The 18,727-nt window shown below is 39.6% G+C and overlaps 1 protein-coding gene across 2 annotated transcripts in view; it reads right to left on the bottom strand.

The window, feature by feature from the left end:
* Positions 1 to 18,727, bottom strand: part of OCA2 (OCA2 melanosomal transmembrane protein) — a 433,117-nt gene that overhangs the window by 342,423 nt on the left and 71,967 nt on the right. For both annotated transcript variants that reach the window (XM_038532569.1, XM_038532570.1), the window contains exons 3-4: positions 9,317 to 9,415; positions 4,858 to 5,046 (exon numbers count right to left, since the gene is read on the bottom strand). In XM_038532569.1, the coding sequence (XP_038388497.1) occupies positions 4,858 to 5,046; positions 9,317 to 9,415 (288 nt within the window). The remainder of the gene's footprint in view (positions 1 to 4,857; positions 5,047 to 9,316; positions 9,416 to 18,727) is intronic.

Below are 18,727 nucleotides of genomic sequence, written 5' to 3'. Positions count from 1 at the left end.
CCCTCTTTGCAGATGACATGATACTGTACTTCGAAAATCCAAAAGACTCCACCCCAAGATTGCTAGAACTCATACTGCAATTCGGCAGTGTGGCAGGATACAAAATCAATGCACTAAAATCAGTGGCATTTCTATACACTAACAATGAGACTGAAGAAAGAGAAAATAAGGAGTAAATGCATTTACAATTGCACCCAAAAGCGTAAGATACCTAGGAATAAACCTAACCAAAGAGGTAAAAAGGATCTATCCCCTAAAAACTATAGAATGCTTCTGAAGGAAATTGAGGAAGATACAAAGAGATGGGAAAAGATTCCATGCTCATGGATTGGAGGAATTAATATTGTGAAAATGTCAATGTTACCCAGGGCAATTTACACATTTAATGCAATCCTTATCAAAATACCATGGACTTTCTTCAGAGAGTTGGAACAAATCATTTTAAGGTTTGTGTGGAATCAGAAAAGACCCCGAATAGCCAGGGGAATATTAAAAAGGAAAACCATAGCTGGGGGCATCACAATGCCAGATTTCAGGTTGTACTACAAAGCTGTGGTCATCAAGACAGTGTGGTACTGGCACAAAAACAGACACAGAGATCAATGGAACAGAATAGAGAATCCAGAAGTGGACCCTCAACTCTATGGTCAACTAATGTTCGACAAAGCAGGAAAGTCTATCCACTGGAAAAAGGACAGTCTCTTCAAAAAGTGGTGCTGGGAAAATTGGACAGTCACATGCAGAAGAATGAAACTGGACCATTCTCTTACATCATACACAAAGATAAACTCAAAATGGATGAAAGATCTAAATGTGAGACAAGAGTCCATCAAAATCCTAGAGGAGAACACAGGCAACACCCTTGTTGAACTTGGCCACAGCAACCTCTTACTAGATACATCTATCAAGGCAAGGGAAACAAAAGCAAAATGAATCATTGGGACTTCATAAAGATTAAAAGCTTCTGCACAGCAAAAGAAACAGTCAACAAAACTAAAAGACAACCTACAGAATGGGGGAAGATATTTGCAAATGACATATCAGATAAAGGGCCTGTATCCAAGTTCTATAAAGAACCTGTTAAACGCAACAGCAAAGAAATCCAATCATGAAATGGGCAAAAGACATGAACAGAATTTTCACCAAAGAAGACATAGACATGGCCAACAAGCACATGAGAAAATGCTCCGCATCACTTGCCATCAGGCAAATACAAATCAAAACCACAATGACATACCACCTCACACCAGTGAGAACAGTAAAAATGAATAAGACAGGAAACAACAAATGTTGGAGAGGATGTGGAGAAAGGGGAACCCTCCTGCACTGTTGGTGGGAATGTGAACTGGTGCAGCCACTCTGGAAAACTGTGTGGAGGTTCCTCAAAGAGTTAAAAATAGACCTGCCCTACGACCCAGCAATTGCACTGCTGGGGATTTACCCCAAACATACAGATGCAGTGAAACCCTGAGACACCTGCACCTCGATGTCTATAGCAGCAATGTCCGCAATAGCCAAACTGTGAAAGAAGCCTCGGTGTCCACTGAAAGATAAATGGATAAAGAAGATGTGGTTGTATACAGTGGAATATTCCTCAGCCATTAGAAATGACGAATACCCACCATTTGCTTCAACCTGGATGAAACTGGAGGGTACTATGCTGAGTGAAGTAAGTCAATCGGAGGACAAACATTATATGGTCTCATTCATTTGGGGAATATAAAAAATAATGAAAGGGATTAAAGGGAAAGGAGAGGCAATGAGTGGGAAATATCAGTGAGGGTGACAGAACATGAGAAACACCTAACTCTGGGAAACGAACAAGGGGTGGTGGAAAGGGAGGTGGGCAGGGTGTTGGGGTGACTGGGTGATGTGCACTGAGGGGGCACTTGACGGGATGAGCACTGGGTGTTATGCTATATGTTGGCAAATCCAACTCCAATAAAAAAAAAATATACGAAGAAAAAAAAACAGATATTTTTCCAAAGAGGACATACAGATGGCCAACATTACTCATCATCAGAAAAATACAAATCAAAACTACAATGATGTACCACCCATCAGGATCTCTAAAATCAAAAAGACAAGAAATAAGAAGTGTTGTTAAGGATATGGCAAAACCGAACCTTCATGCCTTAATGGTGGAAATGTAAATTGGTGCAGCCATTATGTAAAACAGTATGGAGATTCCCCCAAGAGATTAAAAATAAAAATAGCATATGACCCAATAATTCCACTACTGGGTATTTACCAAAAGAAAATAAAAGCATCAATTCAAAAAGATATTTGCACCCTTATGTTTATTGAAGCATTATTTACAATAGCCAAGATATGGAAGCAGCCCAAGTGTCCATCAACAGACGAATGGATAAAGAAGATGTGGTGCATGTGTGTATGTCTGTCTGTATCTGTATACATGTGTTTATATTTACATTTACATATAATGGAGTATTTCAGCTATAAAAAGGATAAGATCTTACCATCTGTAACAACATGGATGAACTTAGAAGGTAGTATACTAAGTGAAATAAGTCAAAGAAAGAAAAATACCATTTGATTTCACTCATATATGAAATCTAAAAAACAAAACAAAACAAATGAATAAATAAACAAAAGCTGACTCAAACCTATAAATACAAGAATAAACTAACGGTTGCCAGATGGGAGGGAGTAGAAGGATGGGAAAAATGGGTGAAGGGGAGTGAGAGATAGAGTCTTCTAGTTATACAACAAACAAAACACTAGGAATAAAAGGCACAGCATAGGGAATATAGTCAGTGATTTTTTTTAATTTATTTATTTATTAGAGACAGAGAGAGAAAGAGAGAGAGAGAGGCAGAGACACAGGCAGAGAGAGAAGCAGGCTCCATGAAGGGAGCCCGATGTGGGACTCGATCCCGGGTCTCCAGGATCCTGCCCTGGACCAAAGGCGGTGCCAAACCGCTGAGCCACCCGGGGTTGCCCTAGTCAGTGGTATTTTAAGAGCATTGCATGGTGACAGACGGTAGCGACACCTGAAGATAGCATAACATACATTTGTTGAAACACTGTGTTGTGTATCTGAAATTAATGTAACACTGTGTCATTATACTCAAAAAAGTAATAAACAAATGGGAATCAAAATGATACTTCTTTTTTAAAGCAAGAATCATTAATTTAACTATTCCAAATACAAAATTTTTTTCTGCTGACATATACAGCAGAGCTGACAACCGAAAATATGTTTTACAAGTATCCTCAATGATCATACACAGTACATTTTAGACCTTTTAAAAAGAATGACATTAAGTCTTTTAGTTCAGTGGCAAGCTCAATGCAACTATTCCATGAATCCTAGAAGATAAAGCAACTACAGAAGGTAATGTCTCAAATTTACTTGGTTTAATTTTCCCATGGTGTAGGACAGTTGAAGAATGTCATCCTCTGGAGCTGTGAACCAACCAGTTGAGGAGGGTGTTAACAGTGTCAGGGCTTACCATCATGATGGTCCATGGAGCCAGAACCGAATTCACACACTTTTACACAATTTACATAATTTTATAGCACATTTTGTGGCCAAATATTTGTCACATCTATGCAGGCAGCTGAGACCAGAAATCATGAAAAAGCAACACATGGCTGGGAATCATGTTGGGAAACATCTCCATAGTCAAGTACAGGTGGGGCTATGGGAGTCACATCCCTGCCTACCCGCCTCAGCTTATAAATTGCATTACCTCAGGCAAAATACTATCCTCCCTGAAGTTCCTTCCTCCATCTACCTCTCAAGATTGCTAGAAGGATCAACGGAACATTTGAGAGTGGGCTTCTCCGCATATAAACAGGTGAACTTTGGGCATGCAATTAGGTACATTTCTAATCAGGCCTTCAAACAGCTTCAGAAAAGACAGGTCTCCTGATGTAGACAAATAATAACACAATTATCTGAGAGCTACAGAGTGTCTTCTCATCTATCCATGAGCTTTCCTACAGATCATCTTAGTAGAAGCCCATGCAAAGCTATATAGTGAGGGAAACAAGGTGACAAGGAAACAGTTGCACAGAAGTGTCTGGCTCTGCTGGTCCCACAGCTACCTCAGAGAATATCTGGAATGAGGACCTGGTGGTCCTGGTTCCCAAGCTTTATTCTGTCCCTAGAGATGCCACTTTCAAACAAGTCACTCTCAAAAGAACCTTTCCTTTAAATAAATGTGGAAGCCCAGCAGACAATGCAGGAAGAGAAGTGCTCTGACTGGCCAGCTCACATGGTCTGACATAATGCCCTCAGCTTTCCCACATACACGCTAAGCCCTCCTCCACATGTGCAAGCAGAGCCTTTCCATCACCACAACCTCCAACCTCCTTCCTCACAGATGCACAGCCTCAGGGTCCCAGCTCACACCAGGCCTGACAACACAGCTTCTGGAAGAACGTGCCCTGGCGCTAAAACCAACCCTTCCTAACAACTTGCCAAATGCAAGGAGTAATCAGCTTCTAAAACACCACAGGGACTCCTGAAGTGAACTGATTCTATATGCAAACCAAAGTCATGCCATGAAGACCCCCGCAACACAAACAAGAAGGAGTGTAGGATGTTAGTCATTTAGGTCTGTAATTGGGCTCTCCTATAGCCTTATACAGCCTCCATGCTGATTAGCAGTGCCACTGTACATATCTTCCAGGGCCGGGAGAAAAGGTTAGATAACCTTCCAAGAAAAGTGCAGCCTGGCCAAATGCAAAAACCCTCTTCTTCACCTTCAGTCTGTTGGTTGGGAAGATGTAATGAGGGTGAGATGCCGCCTAGCCCAGTCCCAGGCAAGCAGAATGCTCTGGGCAACCATCACCCTGTGCCAGTGCTAGCACCCCAAGTCTTCCTACCTCAGCTTCAAAAGACGGAATCTGATGTAAGCATTATCCAGAAGCTCCCACTTCTCTTGGGAGGAAGATCCAAAGGAACCAGCCAAGTCTTTGCTCAGCAGGGATCCTCCCTCCCACTCAGCTGAGCTGTTTCCCCAGGATTCTTCAGCAGTGATGAACTCTGGATGGCAAATAGGCATGCACCATGACCTGGAAAGCAAGGTTTGTTAGGTTATTTTCACAGAAATAGTAGCATCTCCAAAATAAGATTTCATTTCAGTGGTAAGTATGAAATGTGGAATCAATTCTGGTTTTTAAAAGGAGCACAGACATTCTACTGCTGTGAAACTGGTGGAAACGGATCTTGCTGGACATCACAGAACACCTAGCTTAAAGAAAATCATTTGAGGTCACACATATGATTTGTGGACACTCAAGAAACATCAGCATGTTCCGAGTTTGGAACTTCCCAATAAAGCTATTTCTGGCCCAGACCAACTCCAGCTCATTTCAGTATTTGCTTTCTCTTTGCTTGTGTTGGAGTACTCAATACCTAGTTGTTACACTTGTCCTGAAGCAGAATAAGTGATGCAGGCCTTTCCTCCTCTATGTAGTTCTTTCTGTAACAGAGCTATCCAGCTATAGGCTGGATTTTCCACCCAGACTATACACGATCATGAGCAGGAGTGGAGAACATCAGAGCTGGACTAGTGCTGTCCAAGAATTGAACCTCTGTCTAGAAAGATGATTCAAAAGGAATCACAAACTTTTCTTAAAAGTTAAATCTCTGGCCTTTTGAACAACCTCATCAGTTCAGATGCACTGGACTCTAGTGAGGTTGCACTAAAGCCCCAAATTTTCATGTATTACTTGAGATATTTGGGATCACACTACTGACATAACAGGCCATGATTTTAGAAAACAATCAGCCCAGCTAGCTCAGATGAATGGAGAAAGAAGATGTGGTTTATGTATACAATGGAATATTACTCAGCCATTAGAAACAACAAATACCCACCATTTGCTTCAACGTGGATGGAACTGGAGGGTATTATGCTGAGTGAAGTAAGTCAGTTGGAGAAGGACAAACATTATATGTTCTCATTCATTTGGGGAATATAAATCATAGTGAAAGGGAATATAAGGGAAGGGAGAAGAAATGTGTGGGAAATATCAGAAAGGGAGACAGAACATAAAGACTCCTAACTCTGGGAAACGAACTAGGGGTGGTGGAAGGGGAGGAGGGTGGGGGGTGGGGGTGAATGGGTGACGGGCACTGAGGGGGGCACTTGACGGGATGAGCACTGGGTGTTATTCTGTATGTTGGTAAATTGAACACCAATAAAAAATAATTTATTAAAAAAAAAAAGCCCAGCTAGCTCAAGAGGGCATTGTGATTCTCCTGAACACCCATAATTGCTTTCAAACTGGTTTACAACAAGAAAAAAATAGTCTTACTCATAAAGAGAAGCCCAAAGATGCAAATTAGGCTGTGTCAAACTAATATGTAACAATAACAAATGATGCTGACAGTGCTATAAACTGATTAATACTGAAAATAAAGAGTTTTGTGACCAGGAAATAATAATAATATGTGAATAATAATATTACATATGTGAATAATAATATTACAACCCCCTCAGCTGGTGAACAAGTATAACTATAACTAAAATTGGAACCAAGGAAACTTCTTTTAGAAGTGGCAAGAAGGGAGAAAAGGGAACCCTCTTACACTGTTGGTGGGAATGTGAACTGGTGCAGCCACTCTGGAAAACTGTGTGGAGGTTCCTCAAAGAGTTAAAAATAGACCTGCTCTATGACCCAGCAATTGCACTGCTGGGGATTTACCCGAAAGATACAGATGCAATGAAACGCCAGGACACCTGCACCCCGATGTTTCTAACAGCAATGTCCACAATAGCCAAACTGTGGAAGGAGCCTCGGTGTCCATCGAAAGATGAATGGATAAAGAAGACGTGGTTTATGCATACAATGGAATATTACTCAGCCATTCGAAATGACAAATACCCACCATTTGCTTCAATGTGGATGGAACTGGAGGGTATTATGCTGAGTGAAGTGAGTCAATTGGAGAAGGACAAACATTGTATGTTCTCATTCATTTGGGGAATATAAATCATAGTGAAAGGGAATAGAAGGGAAGGGAGAAGAAATGGGTGGGAAATATCAGAAAGGGAGACAGAACATAAAGACTCCTATCTCTGGGAAATGAACTAGGGGTGGTGGAAGGGGAGGAGGGCGGGGGGTGGGGGTGAATGGGTGACGGGCACTGAGGGGGGCACTTGACGGGATGAGCACTGGGTGTTATTTTGTATGTTGGCAAATTGAACACCAATAAAAAATAAATTTGTTATTAAAAAAAATAGAAGTGGCAAGAAGAAAGCTAATGCCAGTGTATCTAGAACACTGCTGTGCAATAGAATTTACTGTGATGATGGACATGTTCTCTGTCCTATCCAGTATGGTAGTCACACATGATCACTGGCAACTTGAAGTGTGTAACTTAAGAACTGAATTTTAAATTGTGTTTAATTTTAATTAATTTAGCTTTGAATAATACCCATGACAAGTAGCAACTATGCTGGTCAGTGCAGATGCACAGCATGTTCTGACCCTTGTATCATCGGCTGCACATTCCTGCCCTCAACATCTTGAAAAGAGGGCACCCCCGGTGGCACAGCGGTTTAGCGCCACCTGTAGCCCGGGGGTGTGATCCTGGAGACCTGGGATCGAGTCCCATGTCAAGCTCCCTGCATGGAGCCTGCTTCTCCCTCTGCCTGTGACTCTGCCAATAAATAAATAAATAAATAAATAAATAAATAAATAAATAAATAAATAAAATCAATCTTTAAAAAAAATCTTGAAAAGAGGAAAACATTTTATAAGCAAACCTGACCCATGTTCTGTTCCTCTATAGTGGTTTTCGACATGAGGTTCAGCTTAGAATCCCAGGGAATGTTTCTATGCTACACATCCCCAGGACAAATGCCTACACATGTGCTTTTCAATGAAACATGAGTTCTAAAATAACCTTAATGGTTTACCAAGTAATTCAAAGGAAAACATTAAGGGAACTGATTTTTGAAGTGTTTGTTTTTGAAGTGATTTACTTATAGTAGAGATGGAGAAAAAAATAAGTAATCCTCCTGGATGTAGGGGCTGTAATGGACACTGGGATGTGAGATGAAGAAGAGGCAGGCTATGGAACATAGGGCATGTTCTGAAGTATGGACATGAATATGGTATTTGAGAGCACAGAAAAAGCATTGATTCTTGAGGGAATTGTGGGGGGGACACCAATGTTTCACAAGGGAAGTGACATTTGAGCTCTTTTGAAGTTGAGTGAGATTGCTCTGGAGAGCCAGAAGGGGAGGAAGTTAGTCTAGCCAAAGGGCTCAGTGGGAACTTTTGCAGGAAGACAACTTGTCATCAGGAATCTCCTGGAGGGAGCCAGCATGTCCCTGCACTGGGAAGTGATAAGTCCACATTCCTACACGTTATCTAAATGAGGGTGAGTCTTTGGCAAGTGAGGCTAGGAATCCACATGGCATACAAATACCTCAAAGGATTCTGATACACTCTAAAAAGTATGAAGCCCCACCCCCATGGTTACAGACAAGCCTGGAAAAAGGGTGGGCAGCTCCTAAAAGGATAGGAGGGAGGTGAGTGCAGGTTACACAGTGGCCTTCCTGTGATGCAGGTGCTTAGGGTCAGACAGCAGGAAATGACGTGTGCCATGACAATGCCCCAAGTTTGTGATGTGTGAGGAGGCAGGAGATACTAAGCAGGTGGTTCAGGTTTCTGGAAGTCTGTCTGCAAAAGGAAAAAGAAATGAGAGTGGATATCTGGGCCAGGGCCCTTCATCCTAGGAGACAGAGTTATCCTCCAGATCAGCTCTGCTCAGAGATTCCAGAATCATCCTGTTTGTCCCCAAAGGGACCCTCAAACTTGCAGGAAGTGGAGGTTCCTCTTAAATCATACGTTTTCAACCTCATCACTAATGACATTTGAGCCAAATCATTCTTTGTTGTGGGGATGTTTCCTGTGCTTTGCAGGATGTTAAGCAGCATCTCTGACCTTTACCCTTAAATGGCAATAGATAGTACCCCTTGCCCAGCTGGGACAGCAAAAAAGATCTCTGGACTGTGCTTTCCTCACCCCTTGTTGAGAAGCCCTGACCTGGCAACACAGCCCATCAGAGCTGTGTACATGCATGAATGTGCACGTGTTACTTAATCATTGCAGGGATATACTCAATGTTATTTGGAAACTCATAAGCCACAGACTACAACTACTAGAATCATGAATACATACCACACTGAATTGACAAGGATTTTGCAGAGACCAAACAACATGTCAGGCAAAAATTCGTATCTCAGGAAGAAGTTCTCCAGCATAAGTGTCAAGGGCAATGCCCAGAGATTTCTTAATTTTATATGAAGGGTATGGGAAAACTCACCCTTTCTCTTTTGAGGAACTTCTCAGCAAAGGGGTATTTTCTGTAAAGTAGAGGTCTTTTGACCTGGAGTTGAAGAACTGAAGTAAAGAAGAGTGAGACCTGAAAGACACAGTGAAAGTAAAGTGATTACCAACACAAAAATGGTGGGGGTTCGGCTATGTCCAAGAACATAAGTTATATTTGAATTGTAAAAAGCTGGAGTTTAAGGAGATACAATTAAAAACAACTCTCCTCTCCAGCATAAACCATGTTGGCAATGAAAAGCAGGAACTCATATATGAGACCAGATGCTGTAGGACTGATACTTTTAGGCTTTGTTTAGCATTAACAGTAGATTCCAGCCACCTTTGCCATTCCATGCAGAACTTTCATGAAGAAAACCATTCAGAGTCTGATGAACCTTTCTATACTCCAAAAAGTCTACTTCCTAAGATCACAGTATTTAAATACCACACATTTAAGATATCCTCCTGGCTTCCTATCAAAGACCAACCAGCAGAAGTCAGGATCCATGGGGTCAAAGTGAAATGATAAAATGGCAAGGAGGAGTATCTCAGGGGAATGGAAGCCACAAGGGAAGCAAAGCAAAGGTTCACACTGTGTGGGGACCCCCTTCCACTGTGCTGGTCTGCACTAGAGGAAAGGCCACCATAAACTTATCCAAATCAGGAGCTTTTCACAAGATGGAAATGATTGCACAGGCACAAGAGAGCCCACAAGCATATACCTTCACCTCATTCAAGGACACATAATGTTTAAATGCAACCAGATTTTCACAAAAAGCTGCCGAAATCATTTTCATTCCTAATTATTGGGAACATGTCATTTTATACACAAGGACATTGCCTTTCCTAAAGGAGCCCAGGCCACAAAGAGCTGCTGAGGATGCCATGAAACACTCACCTGGGGGAATAATAGTACTTGAGATCATAAATGCAGAGAAAGGAAAAAAATATTCCCACCCCCTTTCTCCTCATTCAAGTACACACCTGTGACAGACAACAGGACTCTGGTCTCATGGACAAATGAAACTAGGGTCCTGAGCTGCATCCAACAATACCCACCACTCCCTACTGAAGCCAGGAAGGGAGTCTGTCTTGAGCCAGCAAGTGTTCTCGGAGTGCCACCTCTGGGCAGCCTTGGGTACTTTTAATGAGGAACACAGAGGAGTAAAGACTCTGTTCTCAGGAGATTTAATAGCCAGGGAGAAGAGAACAGTAGAAACAAGTATAGAATATATGCCCTAACTCACATAGATGAGAGAAGAGTGGTAAAAGATAAATTCCACTTGAGGGACTTAATAATTAGTGCACTTTAGCTGCTCAAACTGGCTTAAACGATTAGTTGGGAATTTAAATTTTCCATGTCTCATAATTGTAAATGAAGAAGGGCCTCAGACATATTTAGATAAATGTCTCAATAAGACAACTAATATCCACTGTTTTCTGTTACTCCCTGAGATGGTTTGTATGGGAGAGGTGACCTCACTCACATTATTTAGCCACTCTGAGCTTCCATTTTCTCATCTGTATAATATGAATTAAAAGGAAAGACTCACTAAAGTGAGTCACACAAAATTAGGAGATGTAAATAACCATAGCTTGGCTTCAATTCAATTATTTCTATTACACTGCAAGCCTCTTATGAATGGCTGCCATGTTATTTCCATCTTGTTTTATCCTTAAGTACTTAATGACTTAGTTAAATCCCAGTAATCATAGCTTATTTGCATGAGGTGTCTTTTTGACTCAATGAAACAGTTTTCTAAACTATTAGATCAAAAATGTGCTCAGAATCACCACTGACCTCTGAAGACCAGAGAATGTCCAAGACAATAGAGATGCTATTGCTCCTTAAAAAGTACTACCCACAGGCTCTCAGCACAGCTCACAGCAGCACCACATTGTGCAATCTGAGAATTTACCTTATGCCCACGAAGGAGGAAAATTGGAAATGGGGAAAGACAAAAGTACATTTTATTTTCTCTGAGATGGGCATATCTGGCTGATTTCACTATTTAACGTTTCTATTGTGCTTTGTGTATGCATAGTATTTTATAATCGTAGTTAAGTGTATAGAGAGTAGTTTCTAAGCATTGTAATATTTATAATTCTAAAAACCCAAAAATAAAATAAATTTTGCCAGGAAATTTCACAGAAACTTCAACCTATTCCAAATTTTAATTTAATTTAATACTGTCCAGACATTATTTTCCATTGCTCCAAGTCCATTTCTTTTTTGCAAAGAAGAGAAGCTTAGAAGAGAAGTAACATTCCTGGTACTTTACAAGATCCCTGACCTGCTGTTCTGGAAGACAGAAAACTCACAAACTGCACATAGAGAAGATTCAGGATTGCACCAGAAACATATTCCAGAGTCATTTTTCTTTCTGACTTAATTAACGTAGATAATATTGAGATCTATATTATTCCTAACCTTCTATCCTTCTAAAAAAGAAATCTCATTGACATTTCTCTGACTTCACATCTAAGCCCAGGTGCTTTCAAAATTCACAAAATTAAACAGTATCTGTTTTCCCTGGTGTCTCAATAACTCTGTGTATACATGTGCAAAATTCATATATGACTCTAAACTTATAAGTGGGCAATACTTATTTCAATAATTTGGAAACCACAGAAGAAGATAATAGATAAAATGGTTGTATATAATTCTATAACTGATACCAGCTGTTAAGATTCAAAGATTCTTAACTATAGAGAGTAAACTGATGGTTACCAGAGGGGAGGTGGGTAGGGGATAGGTTAAATGGGTGACAAGGATTAGGTGGTGAGGCACTCATTGTGATGAGCACCAGGTGTTATGTGGAAGTGTTAAATCACTATATTGAACACCTGAAACTAATATTACACTTTAAAAAATAAAGAACTTCCTTTCAGTCTTTTTTTTCTACATATAAATGAATATTTCTAAAGTCAGCTTCAAATATACACATGTCCAGACACATTCAATTGCTTCATCCTCTAATTGTTTAATCTAGATATGTCATAAGCATTTCTGTATCATTAAATATTCTTTTACAATATGATTTACATGTTGGCATCATAGTCCATTACATGGATCACCACATTAGGCTCAACCACCCATCTGTTGTTAGAAATTTAAGGAATTTCTCTTTTTTATTAATATAAGTAACAAACATTATGAGAGTCCTAATAGATAAGTTGTGTGCCTCCAAAAATTCCTTAGAACAGATTCCTAGAAATGGAGTCCCTGGGCAAGAAGTGTCTTGGTGCTTATGGACCACAGAAAGCCTTACTATACCTTTCAGTTATGGAAGAGAAAAAAATCCCTGTCCCTAAAGCCCTGGGTATTAGCCACATTTTAGATTCTTAAGCAGTAAATTTCAAACAGCTAGAATTGATTCAGGCCCACCATTGTCAAGAAACCTTACTGCCATGATTGTAAATAAGACCCATCTACGCCAACCTGCAAGATAGATACAGTGTGTTGGCAATACCTACCAGCCCTCCCCCCGTCAATAACAGTTTTCTTAGCTCAGACACCCTAGTTCCTTCTTGATCCAAATGCCTTGTAGTCCTATGTTGCTTATGTCATTTTTTAAAAGTATCTAAGACTGTTAAAAATATGGAATATCAAATATATTAAAACTTCTGAGAAGATTCACATTTCTAAACGCCAGACAAGAGGCAATAACTACTGCAAAGGACACATTGGAAAGGTAGTGGTTTGGTTACAGTGGTAGAGGAAGAGGTTGGCTCTCAGTCTTTCTCAAACCCTGTATCATGTAGACACAATTAATGCAGTCACAGAAGACAGCACTGCTTGGCAGGGAATGTAGAGCCAATGACAAGGAGTGCAAATGCTGCCACTTCCTTCCTCTCTCCCTCCTTCTCTCACTCTGACTCTTGTTTCTTCCTGTTCTCATACTGTATTAACTGGTTGAAGCTACTTTTCCAGAAGGAAAAAAGCAAACTAGCAGGCTGGGAAAAGCTGGGTTTGCCCCAAAAATGATCACACAGAAAACAGCCAAGTGTGTCCATTGACAGAAAGCAAATCTGAGGAAGGAAAGCAAGCAGGGAAGCTGCCACCTACTCATGTGACCTTTTTTTTGGAGAGTTGGAAGGAGACTCTAATTCCTCACCGAAATATAGTCAGAACTTCAGAGAGTCTGTGCTTGTTCTGTCCAAGCATGGCTAGGCTTTTAAGTTTAATTAACTGCAAAAAAAAGAGAGTCTATAGCCCAGGCTGCTCAGAGGCTATGTCTGTAATCAGTTGTGACTGAAGAAGTAGAAAACATGAGGGCTCTTTCCCATTTCTTTAGCCTAACACCCCTACTCGTTATTTTCTGCACAATTTAAAAAATAAATGCATAGAAATAATTATAAATCTATGTTAATAGATACACGATGTACAAAAATGTAATTTTGATATCAATAATAAAAAGAGGCAGAACTATATAGAAGTAGAGCTTTTTTATGCAATTGAAGTTAAGTTGGTATCACTTCAAATTAGGTTGTTATAACTTTAGAATGTCATACCTAATTGTCATGGTAAACACAAAGAAAATATAATAAAACATACACCAAAAAAAATGAGAAGGGAATCAAAACATGTCACTACAAAAATTTAACTAAACATAAAGAAAGGTAGTAGAAGAGGAAGGCAGTAATGAAGGAAATGAGGGACAAAAAGCTATAAGACATATAGAAAACATAAAACAAAACACCAAAAGTAATTCTTTTTGTAGGAATGATAACCTTAAGTATCAACATGCTAAACTCATCAATTAAAAAGCAGAGGTTGGCAGAGGGACTAAAACAGATACAAAACAAAACCAAAAAAAAGCATCATTCAACTATATGCTACCGATAACAATTATGATATGCACCAAACATCAGAGCTCGAAAAGACATGAGGCAGACACTGACATAATTAAAGGAGTAGATAGTTCTACAATTATGGCTAGAGATTTCAATGCCCCACTCTCAATAATGGTTAGAAATCAAACAAAAGATATACATGGAACTAGAGCCCTTACACAACACTACAAACCAAGTGGTCCTAAAAGACCTACACAGAACAATCTACCCAACAGCAGCAAAATTACACATTTCTCTCAAGTACACATGTAACATTCTCCAGGATAGACATATATTATGCCATAAAACAAATTTTACTGAATTTTCAAATACTGAAATCATACAACATATCTTTTCCAATCCAATGGAATTAACTAGAAATCAATAATAAAAGGGAAAATGAAAAACTCACAAATATGTGAATTTAAACAAAACAATCAACCAATGGGTCAAAGAAGAAATAAGAGAAATTAGAAAATATTTGCTGTGAGCTGAATTGTGTCCCCCACCATCAAAAAAAACAAAAACAAAAGCAGAAACAAAAAAAATCCCCTCATATGTTGAAGCTCTAACCCCCAGTACCTTATAATATGACTGTATTTGGAAATATCTTTAAATACGGGATTAAGTTAAATGAGGCCATTACGGTGGATTCTAATCCAATTTGACTGGTGTCCTTATAAGAAGAGGAAATTTGACATACAAAGAGACACCAAAGACTCATGTGCAATGACAATGTGAAGGAGCAGTAGGATGGCAGCCATCTGCAAGCCAAGAAGCATTAGAGGTAACTAACCCTGCCAGCACCTTGATCTTAGACTTACAGCCTCCAGGACTATGAGGAAATAAATTTCTGTTGTTTAAAGTGCCCTGTCTGTGCTATTTTGTTATGACAGCCCTAGCAAACTGATACAGTTTGAGACAAATGCCCTGAGACAAATGACAATGAAAATACAACATACCAAAATGTATGGGATGAATCAAAAGGAGTACTAAAAGGGAAATTTATAGCTGTAAGTATTTACATTTAAACAATGAAAGATCTAAAATCAACAACCTAACTTTACACCTTAACAAACTAGAAAAAGAGGAATAAACTAAATTCAAAAGCCAACAGAAGTAAGAAAATAAAGATTACAGAAGTGGCTAATAAAATAGAGATGAGAAAAAGCATAGAGAAAAATCAAGGAAACCAAAATTTGGTTCTTTACAAAGATCAATAAAATTGACACACCTTTAGATAGATTGACTAAGCAAAGAGAGAAACTCAAATTACCAAAATCAAAAATGAAAGAAGGAACATTTCTACCAATTTTACAGAAATAAAAAAAGGTTACAAGAGTATACTATGAATGACTATATGCTAACAAATTGGATATCCTAGATAAAATGGGCAAATTCCAAGCTACCCAAAACTGGTAATGAAGAAAAAGAAAAACTGAATACCAACACTGGTAATGAAGAAAAAGAAAATCTGAATAGACCTGCAGTTATGAAGGAAATTCGCAACCTACCAACACTGGTAATGAAGAAAAAGAAAATCTGAATAGACCTGCAGTTATGAAGGAAATTGAATCAGTAATTAAAACTCCCAAAAACAAAACAAAACAAAAAAGCCCTAAAACAGATTGCTTAGCTGAAGCACTCTACCAAATGTTTAAAGAAGAATTAACTTTACCTCCTCAAACTCTTCTAAAAAACTGAAGAGAAGGGGACATTCATTCAGTGAGGTCAGCATTACCTTAATACCAAAGACACTACAAGAGCAGAAAACTACAGACCAATACTCCTGATGAACACTAATACAAAAAATCCTCAACAAAATACTAGCAAGTCAATTTAGCAGTATATAAAAAGGATTATACATTATTACCAATGGAATTTATTCCTGGAATTCAAGAATGGTTCAAAATATGAAAATCAATTGATGAAACACAGCACATTACCAGAACAAAGGAAAAACCCTTGGTCATATAATAAAACTAGAACTAGAAACCTAGAACTAATAAAATCAAATTCAGCAAAAGTTGAAGGACACAAAATCAACATGTAATGGTATATTCACACAAATGAAATTTTACACAGCAGTGAAACTGGATGAACTACAGCTAACCAACGCAATATGGATGGGTAAGTGTTAGAAACATAATGGTGACTGAAGAAAAGAATTCATGGAAGAATACATACATGATATAACTTCTATAAAGCTCAAAAACAAGCAACACTAAATAATCATTTTTTAGGATCCATTTGCATGGTTTTAGATAGAATAAATAGAGAGGTATATATACACAAACACACACAGAAATTATAAATACAGAATTTCAGAAAGTATTCTTCATATTAGGAAGCAAAAGGATAGGGCAAAAGAGGTGTCAATTAGTTTATGAAAATTAAATGTCATAAGTTACTGATATTCACTTATAGGTGGAATATAAGAAATAGCACAGAAGATCATAGGGAAGGAAGGGGAAATGGAATGGAAAGAAATCAGAGAGGATTACAAGAGACTCTTAATGCTCAGAAACAAACTGAGGGTTGCTGGAGAGAAGGTAGGTGGTGGATGGGGTAACTGGGTGATGGGCATTAAGGAGGTCACATGATGTGATGAGCACTGGGTGTTATATGCAACTGATGAATTACTGAACTCTACATCTGAAACTAATGATGTACTATATGTTGGCTAATTGAATTTAAATTAAAAAAATAACTTACTGATATTATACATATATTATTTTGTCTATATAAAATATTGTATACTATTTTAAAGGAAGAATGAACTTATCAACTTGAATAGAAGGGAAGTTATGCACAGAAAAGAAATAGCATAGAGATGATCAGGTAGAAAATAGGAATTCAAGAATAATAACATGGAAGGAAAGCTGTACTGAAATCTTGAAATACAGGATGAAAATAACACATTTTCATAATATATTTAAAATATGTATCTCATAATATTTTCAAATAACTGATTATTTCCACTCATCATTCCTGGTTGGTCTAGGAAATGAAGAAACATTTATTTTTCAAAGCCTTTAAAATCAAGCAAGCAGAAGGATAAAACAGGTTTTACAAGACCACTTAAATCTCAAATGAATCACCAAACCAAGAGGTCCTGTGCATTATGCTGTAGTAGAAAAAAAGGAATTTTAAAAATTCATTATTTACAAATAAATCGTTGTTTTACTTTCTGTTTGTCAACATTACAAAATCTTGATTATTTATACTCCACTAATCTTGGAAATAACCCTCAACTGAAAAAAGATGTGGGAGTTCATGTTAACCTTTGTTTAAACAACTAGTTTTGTTATAGATGGTGTGACTCAATATAAAAGAATTTCTAGATACTGTTTAAAATTTTTACCAGAAGATGTATAAGTATAATTAACACAAGAATTACTAAATATGAATGGATATTACTAACCACACACAAAAAAAAGGCTAACAATATACCCAAAGTCTTGGGGAAGTCTTCTTTACTGAGATTTACCAGAACAATTTTAGTATTTACTTAAATGTAAAGACAATCAGATGTATTTAAGATCCAATTTGAATTATTTCCCCTAAGGAATGTTGATAAAAGAAAACCAAAGCTGGTGGCATCACAATTCCAGACTTCAAGTTCTATTGCACAGCTGTAATCGTGAAGACAGTGTGGTACTGGTACAAAAACAGACACACAGATCAATGTAACAGTATAGAGAAGCCAGAAACTGGTAGTTAACTCTACGGTCAACTCATCTTCAACAAAGCAGGAAAGAATACCCACGGAAAAAAAGAGTCTCTTCAACAATGATGTTGGGGAGGCAGGGCAAGATGGCAGAAGAGTAGGGTCCCCAAGTCACCTGTCCCCACCAAATTACCTAGATAACCTTCAAATCATCCTGAAAACCTGCGAATTCAGCCTGAGATTTAAAGAGAGACCAGCTGGAATGCTACAGTGAGAAGAGTTCGCGCTTCTATCAAGGTAGGAAGACTGGGGGGGGGTGGGGGGAAGAAATGAAGAAACAAAAGGCCTCCAAGGGGGAGGGGCCCCGCGAGGAGCCGGGCTGAGGCCGGGGCGAGGGTCCCCAGGAGAGGAGAGCCCCGTCCCGGAGGAGCAGGAGCTGCACCAACCTTCCCGGGCGGAAAGGGGCTCGCAGGGAGTTAGAGCAGGACCCAGGAGGGCGGGGATGTCCTCGGGCTCCCGGGGACACTAACAGACACCTGCGCCCCGGGGAGAGTGCGCCGAGCTCCCTAAGGGCTGCAGCGGGCGCAGCGGGACCCGGAGCAGCTCGGAGGGGCTCGGGCGGCGGCTCCACGGAGGGGGCTGTGCGGCTCGGAGAGCGCGATTCCAGCGGTGCATTTTCCTGGAGCCCAGGGCGCTGGGGGACACAGCCCAAGATCTGGGGCGCCCCCGGGATAGGCGGAGGCCAGGAGGACACAGGACAACAAGGAGCTGTGCAGATCGGCGCCCCCGCCCACGGAGCATCCAGGCCCCTGCGAACTGGGAGCTGTGGTAGTTACTGTGGGAGCTGACTCCAGAATTGCAGAGCTGGCTGCCGCCACTGTTGTTCCTCCTGGTGTCACC

This window comes from Canis lupus, chromosome 3 (genome assembly GCF_011100685.1).
Source record: "Canis lupus familiaris isolate Mischka breed German Shepherd chromosome 3, alternate assembly UU_Cfam_GSD_1.0, whole genome shotgun sequence".
Lineage (NCBI taxonomy): Eukaryota > Metazoa > Chordata > Mammalia > Carnivora > Canidae > Canis > Canis lupus.
The sequence above is the reverse complement of the archived record's forward strand: the minus strand, read 5'-3'. Positions and strand labels throughout refer to the sequence as shown.